Here is a 19,474-nt window from a genome sequence, read left to right as displayed (position 1 = left end):
ACATACGTAAGGTCAAGTAGTTAAAGAGACAGCAAAGACAACAGCATCATGGTGACACATGCTGGATAAGTTAACTAACTACGCCACTCAACCGATGCTTACGTACAATTTCTCTAGTGACCTGACTAGGTATCTCCGCCCAATGCCCAATCGAGAACTAGAGTTTGTATACAATCACTAACTTACAACTACTAGGTACTGAGTAACAACATCATGCCATAGTGGTTTTGTACAGACCATATTAAAATGGTACTATGTAGAACCCTAAACTTCAGGACATGCCAAATCTCAATCCCATGAGCTGAAATCTCCGAATCCCCCAGCGCCTCTCATCTTCTTCCGCACCGGTTCCGGCTCAGGCTCATCATCCACATACTCCACAATCTCGTCCTCCTCCTGGCCCGCCCGTTCGGCCAGCGCGGCCTTGAGATATTTCCCTACACCAACCGAGCCCTCCTCTGCAGAACCACTTCCGGCACCGCGAACCCTTTTCCCTGTCCAGGTCACACGATCGTCGTCCTCACGGCGTGCATTCTGTTCCTCCTCCGCCGGATCCGTGATGTGACCCTTGGCCTTGGCCTCCTCCGCCTGCTTCTGCTTCAGGAATTCCTCAAAGGGGTCCACGAAGATGGTCACATCGGTGATACGGATGTCCGGGGTGGGTCGGTTGGTGGTGGAGTTGGTGGGGTGTGTCTCAAGTTTGTTCAAGGTCGGGGACGATGGAGTCGGGTCGTCGATGACATGACCGAAGATGGTGTGTTTGTTGTTCAGGTGAGGCAGGGCGCGATAGGCAATGAAACTGGTGGCGTGCAGGTCAGCGGTAAGGTTGGGGAAGTCGGTGACGCCGATGTGGTGCCTAAAATCACTTACAATTGACTGCTGTTCGTGTTCTTGCCCTTGTTGGCCATGCTGAGCGTGCCTCGAGAGTCGTGCTTCAGAGGCCCCTCGAACTCATCGTTGAAATACTTGCCCCAGATACTCTCGCCTCCGCGTCCAGTCCCGGATGGATCACCACCTTGGATCATGAAGCCCTTAATATTGCGATGGAAGGTGACATCCCTGTAGTAACCCTTCTTGGCGAGCTTGATGAAATTCCACACGGCTTTGGGTGCATATTCCGTGTGCAGTTCCAGGTTGATGTCCCCAGACGTAGTCGAGATGCGCGCATAGCCCTTGTGCTTGACGCGACCCCTCTTCAGCATGTATTCCTCGTCTGAAAGCAGTGCGAGGTCGGCGGACGTGTGCGGGGTCATCCCCGTGCTCGTGAACGAGGCAGCAGCCAACCCCGTCGTATGCCGTGCGGCATTATAGGGAGTTGCTTTCCCAGCAACCGGCTTCTTAGCCTGCGACAAGGCACCAACAGACCCAGGCCCAGCCCCAGTCTTGGACACGGAGGCAGCAGCCGCACCAGCGACGCCCGCGCGCTGTGCCCTCTCCGAGCGGGCCTTGGCCACTGCTTCCCTTGCTTTCAGGATCTTGGCCGAACTGCCCAGAGCGTTGGCATTGACGTTGTTGGCGGGGTCCTCTCGTTCCCGGATCTGCTCCTCGGTCAACCCGCTCTCGCCTTCCTTGATGTAGTTGAACGAGCTGAGGTTCCGCGACTCGATGTTCTGCGGGTCCTGCAGCGTGATGATGTCCTTCCGGGTGAACTCTTCATCCGTAACCAAATCCTTCCACAGCTTGCCCTTTATATTCAGCCGCTCGACCGTATCCCACGCGAAGACATTCCCCGTCGGCCGCAGCGCGACGATGTGCGTGTTGTCGGTGAAAACCTTGTAGGTTACGGGATCGACGTATTCGCCGGCCTCGTTCTTGGCCAGGTTGAGCTTGATGAGATCGGAGTTCTTGAGGGGCGCCCCATTCACCGGGTTCGTGCCGTGCTTCTTGATCCAGGGAAGGATGTTGGTCAGGTCGAAAATTGTGCCCTCGTGGGTGCACACCGGATGCGCGTACGGTTGGAGGGAGAGCGAGCAGAAGTTGAAGGGCAGGCGCTTGAAACTATTATCGACTCCGCCGCGTTTCGCGCGCGTGACGCCAGCTCCAGCGCTGGCGGAGAATGCATCCTCCGACGCCCATTCTGAATGCGTGATCTGTGGAAGACTTTTGGGTCAGCCCAACCGCAAATGCGATAAGAGATTAGGAACGCGCGAAAGCGCAGACTGGGATTGAGGTAGAGGGCGAAGACAGCGCACATATAATTTATCCGTTCCTATATTCTGTTAGCAAGCTCTCAGAAGGATTGGGTTTCAGGGATGGAGTCAAATGAGGCTTACCTTTACCCATCGTTGCGACAAAAGCTCCCAAGAATTTGTGACAGCGCCAGCTCTCCTCCGCGGGTTTGGTTTGTCGCCGCTCTCCAAGAGATGATGTATTCGGGTGACCGAGCCTAACCTATTTGGGTTAGATTATATTGTGAAATCTATACCGTACAGCAATTTTTACTTTTCTTGCTCCGTACTCCGTACTTACTCTGGTGTATATAAATGCCCGTTGGTGGTGCTCAAGGACACAGCAAGCATCAAATCGTACATTGCACATATCGATAGGATGATTTGTCTGTAATGATAAGCAGAAAATTGCGATGTACCACACAGAACCACTTCCCCCTATTGTTCCCTTTCACAAAACTTAGACATGCAAAGATAAGTCGTAGAAAAGTCCACACTTTCTCCATACTTCCCTGGCTTCATTGCTCAAATTAGATCCGGTAGCGCCACAAAAAGCCTCTCTACATCACTCTTTAAATTCCTTGACACGAAGTAACCCATGCATTTCCACATGCACCTCCGCGAGTATAGCTCCTTCCACCAACAGTCAAAGGATATCTTCATCGACCACCCGCAGATGCGATGATTACTTCGCCTGTCATGATTGTCTTGGCCTTCGATTCCAAGCTCTATGAGGTGAGACTGGGCGCACAGCTGGTCGTTGCGAGTGGTATCCGGCGGATGTCAACGTTATGTGAATTGCACAAAGCAGACTAATCGCTATAGACAGCCCCTTCCACTCCGGAACCAGTTGATTGCGCTTCGAAATTGAGAGTTGGACGGGTCCGTCGACTGATCAATGATTCAGCCATGACTATTCACCATGTGAGCGCATATCGGCAAGTATGCAACAGGATGCGCGGTTGAGCTATCGGTCTGATACTCGACGGGGATGACAAGCATGGCAAGATCTGGAGTTAGGTAGCATTGAACATAAAGAAATGTTCTGGGAGCAAGCTAGGCGCCCGCCTCGTGAGATGGCGAAGACATAACGCGGCACTAGTGCAAGGGCTTACATACATAGATTGAGGTCCTTGTGTATAGCAAGCTGGGAGCAGATATGGTGGTCTGGCCTTAACTCAAAAGCGTGGAGTGAGCACGCAGGTGCGTGTGTCGAAAGAGCCCCGAGTGATCCTGAATGGCGATGAGGCGGTGATGATTCACTCCAAGGCAACAGTGCTTAGTTGTATCAGGCAGCAGCAGTCCAAGCCACGCCCCCGACATCGTCATGAAGGATAGACCGATATGGTAACGAGCCCGTCGATAGGTATAAGGTAGTGAGACAGTCTCCCTGGATTAGGCTCCCGCTGGCAAGGGCTGCATTGGAACAGCCACCAGGCTCTTGAAATAGAAAGTCGGTGTCTCCAGGCATCATAGGCCAGATTCTCAGGCATACTATTTCAGGATCGACCTACAGATTAGTTGGGGATGCCCCAGAGATAGAGCAGACCAGGTATGGATTTATCGAGGTATTATGTAGACGAAGATGATGGACCCTCGGGTCGCGGGCCTGACAAACGCGATACTCGTTTGGGAAGGGATATCGGCTCACCTCCTACTGCACTGGCAACCAGCACTAGGTTACCTACACCCATTCATGATAGTATCAGCAACATCCATTTTGGTGGACAAATTCATTCACTAGTCACTGTTTGTTGTGCAATCAAACCACCAAACTTCTCTTCAAGTCCAGCACGTGAACTCTCATCTTCCAACCACCCTGTTACGTGCATCCCAAGCCAGCTTACTTCCAATTCTCTGTATCCAGTTCATTCATCCATCAAATATGGCAGAAGAATCAGTTGCAGAGGAATCAAGTGCTACCAAGTCAACGCCCCGCATTGAGTTGATGAAATATTCCGAGCTTCTGGGAACGCCGGAACCGATCCGTCGCTCACAGGCGATTATCTACTACATTGACAACGACAAATGGTGGATCACAGTGACTCTGCTAGGCCCCGTCGCTAAACTTCTTGAAAATGTCGCCATGCAGCAGCAGCAGCAAGCTTCAAAGCGTGAGCGACGCGAATTCTTCCGGGGCTTTGTCCAACAGCTTAATTACAAGTTGCTCCCCCTCCTAGCCGACACTGTGACTGAGATCATACTGGGCGAGGATGAGAAGAACGAGGAGGATGAGACGGATGAGAATTCCACAACGCCGGGACTAGAAGCTGAGGTCACAGTGGACACTACCACGAACATGACGGAGACGAAGGGCGACGCCAATTCGACGTTCTTAAGATGCAGAATTCAGGAAGACCCTCTTAGAGTCGTCTATCCTTCGTGCGACGAGTTTCGTTCCTTCCGCAGGATCAACTATGAGGAGCTTACGAAGGGTGCGAACATCACAGACTATGTATACTGGGTCAGCAACGGTGGGGCTCAGTATGTCCTCAAGAAGATCAACCGTCTTATATACTGGCCCGGCGATACCGAAGTTATCTGCAAGGAGCTGGAAAATCTTGAGTATTTCGCAGGTGTCCCAAATATCGCACAGGCGGCGGGGGTCGCGGTATCTATGAACCCTTACCAGACATCGACTACAGGCGAGAAACAACTAGTGATAGTTGGAATCCTGCTTGAGGCATATCCTGGTGGATCTCTACAGCAAACCCTTACGGAGCGTCGTGTCGCAGAGTACTGCTGGCAGAAATGGGCTGTTCAAATTGGAACTGCATTGGAGTGCTTTCACAAGGCTAAGAAAACTCATATGGACCTAAAACCTTCGAATATTGTTCTCGATAAGGAGGGGAATGCAGTGCTTATCGACATTAGCGGTATAGGAGGGTTCACTTGGGAGTGGTGTGCACCAGCGCTCTGGGCGGAAGACAGGACTTTGCCCTTTGAGCATACATTTGAAGAGCGCCAATTTAACGACATTTGGGCTTATGGGAGGATTCTCTCAGAGATTGCATCACAGGCAGGAGATGGCCCGTATGTGGAGACGTTGCACCAGGTTGCGGACACTTTGATGGTGGACGATATCGGGACACAGACGAGTTTGTCGAGTGCGCTGTCGCAGCTCAAGGATGCGGACAACCGGGCATGATGTACAATTTTTAATCAGTCGTCGTCGTAGGCTTTCCAATTAATGTCGTCCTCATCGAAGTCGCCGTCGGTTCTATCACCTGATTTCCACTGTCACAAAGTGAACAACACTAAACCGAGAACCAGGACCAGAGCCACAAGAACCGACTTACGTGGTCCCTCCCGCCTGAGGCGTTGCTTTCGATCACAGCCAGGTATGCCGCAATAACGCGTGCCGGTCGTGCAGGCGATCTCGGTGATGCCGGTTTCGCACACGGATTGGCGGCGTTCAGCATCCTTGCACGGGTTGGAGAGATTCTTGACATAGTGGCCGCAGCCATAAACGCGGACCTGGAAACTGCACATCTTAGCTCAATTATCGACCTGCGATAGACGAACGATATGCCAGAACTGAAGAAGAGGTTGTTGACAGCATCTAGGATAGAGACTCAAGCTTCATTGCCAGATAATATCCCCAAGTCAAACAGTAACACTACCTCGCAAATGCCTGCCCCCTATTGACAATAGATTTCCTTGCTAGAACATGCTCAGCATAAACACAGTCGAAGATAACACACCGAGGTCAAAGCAGGCATCTGTTTTTCTCTTATTCTCCAGAAACACCGGGGGCATCTTTGCCTAAATCACAAGACTTAAAAGCTGTTCCGGAGTTCATTTGTTGCAAGCCCCTGTCTCCCAAGGCGTCTGGGCAAAGAGCAGAGGAAGTGGGTGAGCGAGAGCATAGCTAAAGGAAGATCCAATCTATTCCAATGCAGTGGCGTTTAGTTCAGCAACAAGTCATGATACGCATAGGAAAGCGCTGCTTGGTTGAGGGTATGTCTTAGCCCTCAACATTCGTGCCGTCCATGGAATAGAGCGGCATCTACATCCGGCAAGCTGGAGAAAAGCCCGGCATTGCGTTCACTCGCGCTTCCAGAAATACATATTGCTTACCTAGGGGGGCAGCACATGCTTCATGGACCAGGCGATATTGTAAGTTTCCTCATAGTAATATATCAAATCCCAAGGTACCTATCTTTAGATCGATCTAGGATAGAACAAGTCTACCAGGAAGATAGGTAGGGAAATTACCTGTATCTAAAGCCTTTTGTTCATCCTGGACTAGCCAGATTAGTCTAATTTAGCTTTAGATATTAATGTATCTACTACTTTAATATTAGACTTTAGAAAAAAAGGCAGCCGCTCTATGCAACTAGAATATCTACAGAGCCTAGGCCTATAGGATCAAATTATACAACGATTCCGAGTCAAAAACCTCTTATAGTAGTATCAAGGAGTGTTATGGGTATAGTGCACTTGACAACTGATAGCTAGCGACTTAGAAGCGGCTTCACTCCGGTTAACAGAACTTGTCGATCAATTGATCAATTAATTAACTCCGTAGTGACACTGCTAATAAAAAAGATCCAGATACAGGGCTGAATTAGACACAGACAGGCACCATCGCGGCTCACAGGTGCTGACAATCAAACGGGGAGTCGCCATGCGTTTGTAGCATAAATTTGTATAAGCTCTCCATACTCATCCCCAGGTTTACTCTCGCGGCTGGCAAGACGGAAGAGAGTCATTGATCTCCAGAAAGAAGGGTCATGCGGATAATGCACCCATAAGTACTGTACAAGGATAGTAACTGTTTGACTACTTAAGACGTTGCGGGGCTTGTCTACTTGCCACCAGATTTCTACCAGTGATAAGATAAACAGAGAAGAATCGAAGAACAACGCTATACATCAGCCAGTCCAAAAGCCATGCTTATGGTAGTTACAAACACAAACAGCAATGTTATCATGAACCTAGGGACCATGGTGTGTGAAGTTTGTCACCCCGTTCATAGTCTCCGAGTCGAAGCTTCTGTGCTCCTATTAGTATCACCTGCATGCATAACAAGGCGTCAATCTAACTCACTTCTGAAGAGAAGCCAGCGAATCGCGGTGACAAAGCGATGTGTTGATAGACATTAACGACATTGCCCTCAGCAGTTCTTTCCCGAAGATAGGGCCTAGCCCCCAAAAAGATCGTCAAAAATCATGAGTTTCTGCTGGTACTACATCATTCAAACGCACAAATGAAGCAAAACTCAAGGGAGAGCCAAAGAAGAGTAACGAAGGGGATAAATAGAAGAGGTAGTGACTGGAAGGGAGATCCTACCCATCAAAGCCTCTGGTGGAGGAGGAGGGGGGGGGGAAGGAGGAAGGCAACGGCCAGCGGGTTTCCTGTGTAGGCTGTGTTGGTGAGGATGTCGAGCATTATGTAGTTGACGTGGCCGGGGGGTGGCATGTTGGGTGGTTTGGTGTTGTTTTGTATAGTTTATGGTGGGTGGGGTTGGTGTGGAGGAGGGTCAAATGTGATTGATCTATAGATATTTTTATAGTTATTGGCTTACATCGCTTGTGAGTTATCGCTGTAGATTATTCTACTTGTAGTTATCTACTTTTTGTTGACAAATCATTGCTACAATGCTGGAATCGTATTATTTTCGCTTGGCCGATTTGTTTATAGCTCGTATTCAGGGTATAAGCCGGTGGTTGCATTTTTTACAGGTGGCTTGTCCAACACAATGCTTCGCCAGCCCCCAGATCTCCCGCTCATCATATCATTAAGCTACATGTAGACGATCTTACTCCGAATCGCTGTCGACCACAAATCCAGCGCGCATCCGCCGGCGTGAGGTGCTCGGAGTCTTGGAGGAATTACCACTGCTTTTAGTGTTGTTTGCAGAGCTTGTACCGCTAGTAGAGCCGAATGACCCGAGTACATTGGGTGGAGACCCGAAAGGTCTCGTGCCGGTCTTTCTTCCGAGGGGGTTCGAGGTAAAACGATCAGGAGTAGCGGTAGAAATATTGGTAGAACCCAGGACCCCAAAATTGACTGGAGCTCCAAATAGACTCTTGCCGGATTTTGTACCTGGGGACTTTATTGTAGAATGATCAGAAGTAGCCGTGGGGCCTGTCTCCGTACTGAATATAGTACCCTTGGGAAAAAATATATTGGAGCTCGGAGCTGTTTCAGGGGTCACAGAAAATGTGGACTTATTTTGAGTTGAGAACAATGATGCTGCACTATCTGAAACGGAGCATTGCGGAGTAGATCCGGTACCGAATATGCTGCGAGGAGCAGGGTCCCGTGTTTGTGTAGAGGCTGCGGAAGAACGGCTAGAATACGAGCTAGAGGTTTTGGCCTGCTCGATATCACAGGATGCCACAGTAAATGGGCTAGCACTTGGCTGCGCTGAAACTATCCAAATGATTAGTGATATTTGCGGCAATTCAGCCTACACACTTACAAGAAGGACCGTTTTTCTCTGAGTCCTCGTATTTGTCAGTGCTTCTGAAAGGAGTCGAAGTCCTGGCATCAGATACAGGGCTCTGCACTTGATCATATCCCAAGTCAGTTCCTGCATGCCGTGTCCTGGTCAACAGAACCTTACTGAAAACCATGGGTTTTGATAGCGTTGGCCTCTGTGTGCTGAAAAGGCGGAGTGTGCTTAAGCCTTCTTGCAATCTGCGCAGCTCTTCAGACAAGCACTTTCGCTCTTGCTCAACCGAGAATGGTTCACTAGCGAGATCTTGAATCCTCTCATCGCTCAAGTTGTTGATAGTCTGGGCCGTGAAAATGGTTTCCAGGGGGGCGAGCAAGCAGTTCTCAATGCCAAGGATCGCAACGTTATCCACAAAGGTCACTATAGCGGTCTAGAAGAACTCAGATAAGTTGTTAGGAGGGTAGATATGCGGTTCAAGTTGGCAGATGTCACTAACATCATAGTAAGCTTGCATCTGATCAATGCTTTCCGCCGCAGCGAACTCATTTCCCTCTGTTTCTGAACCTATAGTAGCTTTTTTGAAGTCATTCAAGGTAAAGGGGGCATCCGCAGAAGCATTCTTTGACATTAACAGTCTTTTTTCTAGTGCTTTGAACTGGCGGTCAATTCGGGATTTTTGGATCTTAGAAAGAAAGCTCTTTCCTACAGGCAGAGGGTGTCCGCGTTTCGTGTAAGCTGTCAATTCTTTCAGCTTCGCCAGGAGGGACTCTTTCATCTTGTCGAGTTCCGGATCGATAAGAGACGTGGCTATCAACGAATATGTGTGCTCGGTCGTGAGGTGTTGCAGGACAGAATGGATAAAATATCTCACTACCCACCAAGCATGCATCATATGCTCACGAGCAATTTCCTCCCAAAGTCTGGCCTGGTCACGAAACAGATCTCCGACAAGCAATTGATTGGCACTTCCGGGAAGCTCGATACCTCGTTTTCGACGCGCTTGGCTGTTGAGTTCGAATTCAAGAGACTCGCGGCTGACGCATGAGTATTTCCAGTCTCTCATATAGGGTTTGGCACTCAACGCTGCGATGTCCGAACGTGATAGGCTCTGATTCCAACTATTTATAATAGTGCGTCGCTTGCCCCTGATACTCATGGCCTCAGCGAAGCACTCATTCAGTTCTCTAATCATCGCCCGGAGGCGGCGATCATCCTGGCTCATGAGAATACATGCTGGCCCATCTTCGAAGAACCTGTCTGAATACATGCCGTTCAATGCCTGGCCTGTAATCTTTTCGAAGCCGGTACTTATGCCAAGAAGAAAGCCTCGCTGTTGCTGCAGGCTTGAACGAGCCTCCCCAAGCGTCGTGAGTCTGCTCTGCCGAATCTCGATTTTCTTTCGGACATCTGTGACCAACTCGGGAAGATTGCGGCGAATGTGTTTGAACAATATGTTACTCAGCCGACGACGAAGACTATATATGCCAACGTTCTCACGAGGGATTGAGGCCCACCGGCTCTGTTCAAAGAACGCAGCTTCTTTTTCGTCTCGAGCATCATCTGATGCACCTCTCGTCTCAAACGAACGATTGCGTAACGCATGCCAGCCAAGCTGCAAGGATACTTTATCATTTCTGAGGAACTGCAGGTATGTATCCTCCTCTTCTGAACTGGGCTCCAGGACGTCCGGCTGGGTAATGATACCAAGCGTTCGCTCTCGTTGCGGGTCAAACTTTCGGGCCATGTCCAGGACCTCCTGTAGATGGTAGTCGGCCTTCGCCGTGATGACCGCCATAATGATGCTGCGGGTGTTCTTCATGTAGCTCTCGGTGGTGCCCCGGACGATGCTGATGCCCTTGCGGCCTTGGTCCTGGCTGGTTGAGTAGTACAGGCCTGGCAGGTCCACCAACGTCAGCTCGGGCTTGTCTGGGCCAGAGATTTCCACCTTGAGCACGTCATCACTGAAACCGGCGTTCACGGATTCCGTAATTTCCATGCACTCTTTGGCTTTCTCGATTAGTGAGGGGAGGTCGTCGCCATTGGAGAAAGCCTCCGCGGTGAATCCACGGAGTCTCTGTCTCTCCTCTTCCTTCGTACGCGATGGACCTGGTCCGATGGAGACGTTGATACTACTTGACGGTCGCCGGCGGAGAATGACTCAGGTCGCGAACCGCGTGCACACATTACTCTTGGCTGGGAATCGAACGCGTGAGATGGCCTCCAGGACCGAACTCTTGCCGCTGGATTGATTGCCACAGACAATCAGCTGGGGCAGCTCCACCAGGGCCCCAACGCCGATGGTGCGCAACTCATCGATGATATCCAGAACTCGAGATTGCTCTGACTGCAGCTGGCGCATTGCTTGGTCGGCCGGTGATGATGTGATGTTCGACGACATGATGCTGGTGATAAGGCGGTCTTCTTAGGCCCAGGCTCGATAGGATGGGGAGAGGCTCAAAGAGTCAAGTAGGGTGAACTGATGGCACAGAAGTCTGACTTCAGGAAAGAGGAGATAACACTTAACAAGGACTCGGGTTGAGTAAGAGTTGCAGTGGGAAGTGAATGAATACCATGTGCAAAAGAAGCGTAGCGCATGCGCTAGAAAATCACCCCTGGCAAGACTGTCGACTAGACGCTCTTCCATAAGCGCTGGCCACGAACCTCGTCAGCGCCATGATAGAGATTAAAAATGTGAAAGCCTCTATTTGAGATGATTGAGTCTCCAACCTTAAAGCTGCATTGAGATTTGATACTACTGTTGGAGTTGAGATCACGTACCTGCCATAGTCGGCAAGTGCAGCCGGCACACCACAAGGCTGATAACTTCATAGTAATAAATGTTTTTTAAACGAACCGGGCATAGAGACAATGCGGGTCAAAGAATCACAATGAACGTCATAATATGGGTTTTATTGCTAAATCTACAGCACTATAATACAAAGCCGCCGTCGACTATTCGGTTTCACAAGGTCACGTCTCATGGTAATCTCGCCCTTACCCGCCCTTCCCCCCCTCATCATCATCATTCACAACGCGAGTACCTGATCTACTCTGCAATCTCCCACTTCCTAGAAAACGCCATAAGACTTTTTGGGTCATAGAATCATCACATGCATGCAAAGCCTGCTTTACACAGGAGGTGGCTGGTAGCGTAGCGGCACCACCCATCGGTTGCCAAAGTCAATTCCGTGGCGTCGTCGACTGCCATATTTCCTCCACACAATCTGAGGGATTCCAATGTCTGCTACCGAGAGATTCCATGATAGTCCTTCTCCCGAGAGCAAGGCGTTGACGATACCAGTCTTTGGAGCGCCTAGGCAAACCACTGACTTAGCATTGACGCAGACTCGACCGCCTTCCACCACCGTCGCTTCGCCTGTATCATATTAGAGACCAGCCGCAGTTTCAATCAACGTCCAAGGAAGAAAGACTCACCACTAATAGCAGAAAGACCGGAGGGGACGTCCACAGACAAGACTTCAAGATTACTCCTGTTGGCCCACGAAATCATTTCGAAGGCTACTGCTTGATCGTCTGTGCGAAGGTCCTCAAAGGCAATGTGAATACCAAATAGTGCATCGACCACCAAGTCGGGAGCAAACTCGGAGGTTGTCAGTCGGGCTGAGAGATCTTCCCACCGATGCACTCGACCGCCGATCTTCTTGAACACGTCGAGTTGCTTGCGGCAATTCTCTAACAGCTCGTTTTCGTGCTCAATTCCCAGCATACAGACGGTGACACGGTGACCCCTGTTGCGCAGATGGCGAGCAGCGGATATAGCCCGTGCTCCAGTCCGGTGATTGCCTGTGAGTATAAGCATTGTCGGGGCGGCCGCATCACTAGTCAGAAGGCCGACGGCGGCTTCCGCAATGCCTCGCCCAGTGTTTTCTGTTATCATGTCCTCGGTGAGGCCGAGCTCCGCGACCGCAATCTGCTCAACCTCAAGAGTCTGGAGCGGACTCACAGTTGGACAGCTTCTGTTGGTAGTCGTGAGGCGCAGAGAGGCACCAGGCACACCGGGACCGCTTATCGGCGATGCCGAGACGGGAGTTTTATTCGGGCGTGGGCTGGTGGTTCGAGACGTGCTCAATTGACTGCGACCAAGCGAGTTGACCTGTGCAGGGACCAATGGCTGTCCGAGAATAGCACTGCCTTTGCGAGACGGTGGCGCCCTGGAAGACAGCGTGCGCTCACGTCCTGAGTAGGTTCCGCTGCTAAGCTTCGCGTCGCTCGGGACGTGATCAGTAAGCTCCTCCTCACTCTCCTCAAGACTGTCGAGAACGTTTTCCGTCCAATGCAGGTTTCTCCCACCGTTCGTTCCGGGTTTCGGTCTTCTGTTGAAACTGACCAAGCGTTCCTCATCGGCGGTAGTGTCGTCATTACGAATCTCCTCAAAAACCCGTCTTTTGTCGAACTTGGAAAGATTGCTCTGAAAATCGAACTCGCCCAATTCCTGGATATCCGTGGCGTCTTCTGTCGCCCAGCCATTCGGGTCCTCAGCATAACTGGCTCTGCCCTTCTTCTTCCGCCGCTGCTTGTTGCGTGTCTCAGCGAGTTGTGGGTGCGAGGGCTCGGTAAAGGCTGTCTGGCGCCAGCCCCTGGTCTTCGGGTTTGTATTGGCTGCTCCATCGTGTTCGTTGACAACTTTGGAGACTTTAGGCGCACCACCGCGACGATTGGTCTTGGGTCCGTAATGTAAGCTCTGTTGCAAAGGGGGTGCAGTTTGTGTCGCGATTCCACTCTCGGGTGGGGCCTTGTTCACATCTAGCTCAAGGTTGCTGAACGGTTCATTAAGGACAGCAGCCTGATCACGAACGACTTGCTGCGATAGCTGAGGGTGTTGGGAGCTCGAAGGTGCCGCTGCTTCTGGGCTGTGGTCGACTGGTTTTGAGGGAGGTTTCGAGAAACTCAGAATCGCTGGGTCCACAAAAGGCTGTGGTGCTGATGGCGCGGGTGGCGCAAAAGTAGCACCCACTGCCTCCTTGTGAGAAAATGGAGCAGGGGGGACAGGGGGCTGCTGGGCAGTGGGCTGGCCTGATGGTGCTATTGAGAGGTCCGCAATATCCGGAGCGTCGACGGAGTAGGACGGAAGTGGGTGACCGATCCACGATAGCTTGACTAAGAAGTGGGGATCATGTTGATTAGCGATGATTCTTGGTCAAGCCTGGAGAAACTGTTCAAAAAGATGTGTTGAAGAATTGCTCTACCAACCATTCCGTAGAATTAGACGCTGGCCGATGACATTGGCCACTTCTCCTTGCACAGTTGCATTTGGTGGCGTTCGCAGAGTCACCAGCACATCGTAGCCGATAAATTCAGACGCCATGGTCAGTAGATGAGCAGGCCAAGACCAAGCATGCTACGGGGCCAGATCAGAACCGAAAGGGCACGACGAGAGATACTTCAATGACATGGACAGTGAAATGAAACGAGAGAGTGGGAATGGTCAGCTTCGCTGTTACAGCTTCGGAGGGTGAACGTCACGTGTCAGTCCGGTCCTTTTTATCGATAAGGTGCGGTGGGGGGAAAAAGAGGGAAGCTGCAGCACCTTACCTACTGAGTAGTACGCTCGGCAACGATCTATATTCTACACAGATATGATCCGACCTGGAGTCTTCTCTGGTCTCTATTTTGATTATAATTTCTTTTATGACTCTATGAAGCAGGCAAGGTGCTTGAGATCTTGGCTTTACCAGAAAGTCACTAACGGTGATCTTCCCCCCCCTTATCTACTTTGTAACTTTGTAGCAAGGGAGGTAGAGATTCGAAAGGTCTAGACTCAGCACTAAGCAACGATCTTTCCCCACAACTTCGGACAACGGCTTTCAAACCACTCCAACCGATCCTATTCTATGTTGTGCTGCGGCGTGTTGTTGATATCCAGCAATGTCTCATTAATGAGCAGCAAGATCTCATTACAGAGACGCAACGACATCGAATTGAGACATTGAGAAAGGCCGGCTCCCCTACAAGCCTCCCTTGGTGCTTAGCAGCAGAAACTCAAATCCGTGCATGGAGTCCCTATAGATGCGAAGAACAGCATTTACTCACCCAAAGAAAAACCAGGCACGTTTTCGCCGACTAAGAAGAGGAACTTCGGCGATTGCTGGTGCAAAATGCGCTCGAAAACAAAGGCAAAAGACGGAGATACGAATTCTGCGCAGAGCGGTTGATCAAGCCCGGCAGTCCTTGCTCACAGCATGTGATTTGTGTATAGGTAATTTCAATTATGGGTACTTGCAGAGTACGCTGTACAGGTATGTGATATATCCTCAATTGGGTCTCTTCCTTATTCCCTCGGCAGCTTCCTCATACCCTTCTACCCGAATAATTAAAAATGTACTAAAGGGAAGCAGCAGGCCAGTCATTGTAGTTCTCGTCGGGTACCCGATAGGGTCCGTAGTGCACAGTCTTGCCCCGATCATTCTCGGCGAAAGGAATGCCATTCTTGATGCGCGAAATTACATCCTGATATCGTTAGTTGAGCATTCAGGAATGACCTCGAAAAATCAGCCTACTCACCGGGTTATAGATAAAGGGCCTCGCAAAGGTTATCAAGTCCAGCTTCCCTTCTTTGACCAGCCGATCCGCCTCCTCAGGTGTATAATCATGGTTTGCCATGAGTAAGGACGGGCTGCCGGGATACTTGACCAGCGGGCCAAGGTCCAAGACAGGGTCGTACCCAGGGGGCAGAGGGAATTCCTCGGGTCGACCACTGCGTCCGAAGAAGTCACCGGTGCCTGCATTGGGATCAATTCCGCGGCGGCCAAGGTTAACGATGCCCACTCGGCGGTCAACGAGCGCCTTGATCAAGAACGTGTAGGTCTCTTTCATCTCCTCAAAAGTGGTCGCGGAGTCATTGTAGAAGTCCGTGGGGTTGATCTTGACGCAGACTAGCTCGGGTCCCCCGAATACCTCGCCAATGGCATCGACTAATTCAAGGGTGAATCGGCAGCGATTTTCTACTGAACCTCCATAGCTATCTGTTCGCTTGTTTGAACGACTTGTGTTTGTTAGTTGTTGAAGACTTTAGGGGAGGAATACCTACATGTTGAGGAATTGTTGGGGTAAATAACCGCTGGGTTCGCGATATGTATCAGTACCAATCCTGTGACCAAGTGATATCGCATATACTTACCCTTGGGCCAGCAGCTCAACGCCGTCAAAGCCTGCATGTTTAGCCAGCAGAACGGAGTGTCGATAGGTATCGATCACGTCACGCGGGTTCTTGATTTCCTCAACGTTATCCGTATGCCCCTACATCAGGTTGTGGTCAGCGATATCCTCAATAAGGCACAGGTGTGGAGTGACGTGATCCCATACCGGCTGACCCGGAAGGTCACGATATTTTCCCCCTTCAGCTTTGATGCTGGATGGCGCCAGGACACGTCCACCCTTTTCTTTCATGATTGGCATTTGGTCATGCTGAGCCCGACCTATCAGATCTGCATGAGTATCACATGGCGACATCACCCATCTTTGTTAAGCTCATCCACCTACCTGCGTGCCAGGCTTGGAAAAAGATCTTCCCACCGGCTTCATGGACGGCATCGGTCACTTTCCGCCATGCCTCGGCATGCTCCATCTCGATCATGACGGGCGACCATTGCCAGTCGCAGCCAGTCCAGTCTACAAAGGTGCCCTCGTTCACAATCAGGCCGACGCCGTCCCTGGCTCTGTCTGCGTAATGCTTGACTTGTGCTGCACCGGGCATGCGGTCGAGGCAGCGGTTCCGGGTCATAGAGCCCATGACCACACGGTTTCTCAGCGGAAGCTTTCCGCCGACAATGATGGGCTCTAAGAGGCTTGACATCTTGGAGTGCCTTTTGGATGTTTATAATTTGTATAATAGTCGAACTGGGTGGAAAATAGGAGTTTCGAGGTTGAGATTAAAATTGAGCATTAGCGATGAAAGCGGACACGATTGCAGTCCTTATATACCTGTTCTTCGTGCATTTTTACTGCTTCTGGTAGCTTCCCGGTGAGGAGATTATGATTAGTAGTGAGTGTGGATGAGCATCCACCTGATATCATGGGTGGTGGTCGCATGTAAAAAGTGACTCCATACATCGGGGTGGTTTCGGAGATTTCGGAAAAGAGCCAATTGAGATACAGGAATCCCGATGTATGGAGAGGCTGTGGGGCCGCTGCCTCCGCTCCAATCCACCACTGGGAATCCTTCAACCCCGACCTCTTTTATGTACTTTACTTCTACTCCGTACACCTCATCCACCCCGTCACTCCGAAACAGCATGAAAGCCCCAAAAGCATGCCTGCAATGCCGATCCTCCAAACGAAAATGCACTCGCCTCGGCCCAGGCGAGCCCTGCAACGCATGTCAGCAGCGACGAATCAAATGTAGTGCCGAGTTGCGAAGGCAAAACCCGGTGGGAGTGAACAGCGAGCCAAATCCCGAGCCGGTGGTGGTTCTCAGCGAAGAACAGCAATCTCGCAATGAGCCTGTCCGGCATCATCACCCAACCTCGGACCCATTTCGATTCCCCTGGGAGACCACTGTGGAGCTGGTCGACCTGTATCTCGCCAAGGTCCACGATAGGCCGCATAGTATCTTCCACCCGGCGACATTGCGGGCCCAGGTGCGCAATGGCACCGTGGGAAAGGCCTTACTGTACGCTGTCTGCGCCCCCGGGGCCAAGTTCTCTTCATACCCGGACCGACGCGACCTGGAAGCGCGGTTGACCGGGGAGGCCAAGCGGCTGCTCCAAGGCGACCTTGAGAATGTCTGTCTCGAGAACATGCAGACCTGCATCCTGATTGCGACCCTGAGTGCGGGAAATTGTGAGCCATCTTCGGAGGCACTCTTCGTTCGTACGAGATGTCCTTACTGCTTTCCATCTTTTCTCTCTGTGAAGGGTTCAGCCGATTCACAAATCACTAGGAATCGCCACCTCAATGGCCGAGATCATGTCGCTCGACTCCTCCCCAGCGATGAACGGATCCCTCATCACGCGCGAAATCATCCGCAGAGTCTGGTGCTCGCTCTACGTGGCGGACCGCTGGTGTTCCTCGGGGCTCGGTCTCCCCCGTCACATGGACGAATACAGCAAGCCCTACGGGCTGCCTATAGACGAGATCACCTTCCAGTCTCTACCACCCGACACGAGCAACGATTCAGAAGCACCGCCGCCGACAGTACACCTCGAACCTACCATATTGAAAATTGAAACTCGGCCTCTGGGCGCACATGGTGTCGCTGGTGCGATTCTTCGGCCCGATTCAGGACCTTAACCGTCAGGCCGCTCGCGGCTGCACCGACACCGTCGAACTGGACCAGGAGGTCCAGGACTTAGGCGAACAGCTCGAAGCGTGGAACAAGATGCTCCCCGCCGAGACGCAGATGACGGTGCCCAACCTACACAGTCACCAGCAGTCCGGACGAGGGGGACTCTTCATTGCTCTGCACCTGGCGTATCACCATTACTCCACCCTGCTGTACTTCCGTTTCCTCGAGGACGACCAAACCCATACCCAAAGCCACCACCGCACGCAAGCCCCTTCATCCAAGCCATCATCCCATAACTCCCGCATCTACATCCGCCGCTGCAAGCACCACGCCTCCTCCTTCAGCAACCTCCTCCACCTCGCCCGGCAAATCAAGGGTTGCGAAAACAATTACCCGACCATCGGCCACATGACCACCGTCTCCTCCTCCGTCCTCCTCCACACTCTCCTCCTGGGCGACCCGACAGAACTCGAGGGCGCGCGCGCCGCGCTGAATGCCAATTTTGAGGTGTTGATCGAGCAACAGCAGTTCTGGCCAAACACGAAAGCCATGGTAATTCCCCCCGCCCCCCCCAAAAAAACCCAAGAACACATTCAGATCATACTGACCCATCCACCAACCAGATCAACAGACTAATGACCTTCCAAAACATCTGCCTGCTCTCCACGGAATCTCACAAATTCGACGGCTGGATGGTCCGGTGCATCCTCGAGCACTCCCGCGCATTGGGTCAGCGCGAGCTGCCGTGCGTCCCGGCCAATGTGTTGCTAGATGTGGAGTCCGAGAGTATGGCGCTCAAGGCGAGAGAGTGGATGGAGCAGGGTAGGTATATGGATTTTGAGGCTTCCACAGTAACAAGCCGGTAGTGCGGTGCGTGCGGTACGAGAAATTTGCTTTCCGCCCCACCCCCGTAAAAAAAGGCCTTCATATCCTCAATGTTCGTGTAAGAACTAGATGTGCTACTTCCGAAGCCCTAGATTATCCCTCGATGCTGTCCGGCATCCAACGTTCCTGGTTGTATTTGTATATACTTACCGGGATGACACCTAGCTTTGCTGCTACTGCTATAGACCAGTCAAAAGAAAGACTGTCGTATTTCGTGCTCAGAACCTCCAACATCACCCAACCCACGCGGCAAAACAAAGGATTCAAGCTGTATACCTTCAACCTACCAAGTCACCGTATCGTCTTGACGTATACATCTGTCCTTCTACCCCGTTTGCCTCTGTACCTGGATATCCTGAATATTGGTTAGAGCAATAGAATCGATTGTATTCATAATGATAACCATCCAGCTAACACCATCCGCAATCCCGACCTCGACAGCCCCCCCCTAAGCCAGGACAAACTACGGGGACCCATCTACTCCGTTTCACACAAGTAGATCTTTGGTAGAATCTCTTCGCTAAATCTATGTATACCGAGTTACGAGGTATTTCCTAGAGGAGTAGCTTTGCAGAAGCCCGGAGAGCGATACAACAGCACCCATCATACGTCTTCGCTGGAGAGGGAGGACAAATCTGGATACCGGCGGGGGTTAAGGATTGGATGGGATCGGTGATGACTACTGGGTATGATTAGCGCCATCCATGGGCACAGCGTTGCACGGATGGACAGGTAGGTAGGTAGGTAGGTAGGTAGGTTGGTTGGGGGGTT

At 51.3% G+C, this 19,474-nt stretch overlaps 7 protein-coding genes across 7 annotated transcripts; 2 read left to right on the top strand and 5 right to left on the bottom strand.

The window, feature by feature from the left end:
• Positions 1 to 288: 288 nt before the first annotated feature.
• Positions 289 to 2,531, bottom strand: BO72DRAFT_497724 (PPIL2 family peptidylprolyl isomerase; the record flags this gene model as incomplete). Its single annotated transcript, XM_040948718.1, has 5 exons — positions 289 to 799; positions 871 to 2,090; positions 2,193 to 2,209; positions 2,274 to 2,386; positions 2,470 to 2,531. 5 exons carry the CDS (start codon positions 2,529 to 2,531, stop codon positions 289 to 291), a joined length of 1,923 nt encoding a protein of 640 aa, XP_040799709.1.
• A 1,585-nt stretch (positions 2,532 to 4,116) lies between these two features.
• BO72DRAFT_381462 (kinase-like protein) lies at positions 4,117 to 5,316 on the top strand (the record flags this gene model as incomplete). Its single annotated transcript, XM_040941434.1, has 1 exon — positions 4,117 to 5,316. The coding sequence occupies one exon, from the start codon at positions 4,117 to 4,119 to the stop codon at positions 5,314 to 5,316; it is 1,200 nt and encodes a 399-aa protein (XP_040799708.1).
• A 75-nt stretch (positions 5,317 to 5,391) lies between these two features.
• Positions 5,392 to 5,996, bottom strand: BO72DRAFT_529018 (uncharacterized protein; the record flags this gene model as incomplete). The annotated part of the gene is made up of 2 exons (XM_040950218.1): positions 5,468 to 5,996; positions 5,392 to 5,405 (listed from the first exon to the last, which is right to left on the bottom strand). The coding sequence occupies exons 1-2, from the start codon at positions 5,658 to 5,660 to the stop codon at positions 5,392 to 5,394; spliced, it is 207 nt and encodes a 68-aa protein (XP_040799707.1). The 5' UTR covers positions 5,661 to 5,996.
• Positions 5,997 to 7,932: 1,936 nt separating this feature from the next.
• Positions 7,933 to 11,109, bottom strand: BO72DRAFT_529017 (putative dynamin GTPase; the record flags this gene model as incomplete). The annotated part of the gene is made up of 6 exons (XM_040950217.1): positions 10,762 to 11,109; positions 9,071 to 10,680; positions 8,743 to 9,004; positions 8,599 to 8,685; positions 8,412 to 8,549; positions 7,933 to 8,219 (listed from the first exon to the last, which is right to left on the bottom strand). The coding sequence occupies exons 1-6, from the start codon at positions 10,970 to 10,972 to the stop codon at positions 7,933 to 7,935; spliced, it is 2,595 nt and encodes an 864-aa protein (XP_040799706.1). The 5' UTR covers positions 10,973 to 11,109.
• A 360-nt stretch (positions 11,110 to 11,469) lies between these two features.
• On the bottom strand, positions 11,470 to 13,986 carry BO72DRAFT_449417 (mRNA decapping enhancer EDC3). The gene is made up of 3 exons (XM_040945017.1): positions 13,786 to 13,986; positions 12,010 to 13,692; positions 11,470 to 11,950 (listed from the first exon to the last, which is right to left on the bottom strand). The coding sequence occupies exons 1-3, from the start codon at positions 13,898 to 13,900 to the stop codon at positions 11,703 to 11,705; spliced, it is 2,046 nt and encodes a 681-aa protein (XP_040799705.1). The 5' UTR covers positions 13,901 to 13,986; the 3' UTR covers positions 11,470 to 11,702.
• Positions 13,987 to 14,847: 861 nt separating this feature from the next.
• On the bottom strand, positions 14,848 to 16,446 carry BO72DRAFT_432229 (FMN-linked oxidoreductase). Its single transcript, XM_040943166.1, has 6 exons — positions 16,075 to 16,446; positions 15,898 to 16,010; positions 15,713 to 15,831; positions 15,623 to 15,652; positions 15,097 to 15,577; positions 14,848 to 15,042 (listed from the first exon to the last, which is right to left on the bottom strand). The coding sequence occupies exons 1-6, from the start codon at positions 16,385 to 16,387 to the stop codon at positions 14,917 to 14,919; spliced, it is 1,182 nt and encodes a 393-aa protein (XP_040799704.1). The 5' UTR covers positions 16,388 to 16,446; the 3' UTR covers positions 14,848 to 14,916.
• A 251-nt stretch (positions 16,447 to 16,697) lies between these two features.
• Positions 16,698 to 18,795, top strand: BO72DRAFT_487208 (Zn(II)2Cys6 transcription factor; the record flags this gene model as incomplete). Its single annotated transcript, XM_040947971.1, has 4 exons — positions 16,698 to 17,403; positions 17,474 to 17,727; positions 17,816 to 18,370; positions 18,442 to 18,795. The coding sequence occupies 4 exons, from the start codon at positions 16,698 to 16,700 to the stop codon at positions 18,682 to 18,684; spliced, it is 1,758 nt and encodes a 585-aa protein (XP_040799703.1). The 3' UTR covers positions 18,685 to 18,795.
• Positions 18,796 to 19,474: the final 679 nt, after the last annotated feature.

Source organism: Aspergillus fijiensis (genome assembly GCF_003184825.1).
Source record: "Aspergillus fijiensis CBS 313.89 unplaced genomic scaffold BO72scaffold_34, whole genome shotgun sequence".
NCBI classification, from domain to species: Eukaryota; Fungi; Ascomycota; class Eurotiomycetes; order Eurotiales; family Aspergillaceae; genus Aspergillus; species Aspergillus fijiensis.
This window is presented reverse-complemented; position numbering and strand designations above follow the sequence as displayed.

Bases quoted from the DNA above. Each gene is read 5' to 3' on its own strand.
- BO72DRAFT_449417 (XM_040945017.1), bottom strand. From the start codon at position 13,900: ATGGCGTCTGAATTTATCGGCTACGATGTGCTGGTGACTCTGCGAACG. The intron at 13,693-13,785 runs GTTGGTAGAGCA...CCCACTTCTTAG, and splicing joins GCGTCTAATTCTACGGAATG to TCAAGCTATCGTGGATCGGT. The intron at 11,951-12,009 runs GTGAGTCTTTCT...AATATGATACAG, and splicing joins CGGTCTTTCTGCTATTAGTG to GCGAAGCGACGGTGGTGGAA.
- BO72DRAFT_432229 (XM_040943166.1), bottom strand. From the start codon at position 16,387: ATGTCAAGCCTCTTAGAGCCCATCATTGTCGGCGGAAAGCTTCCGCTG. The intron at 15,832-15,897 runs GTATGGGATCAC...AACCTGATGTAG, and splicing joins GTGACCTTCCGGGTCAGCCG to GGGCATACGGATAACGTTGA. The intron at 15,578-15,622 runs GTAGGTATTCCT...AACAAACACAAG, and splicing joins CCCCAACAATTCCTCAACAT to TCGTTCAAACAAGCGAACAG.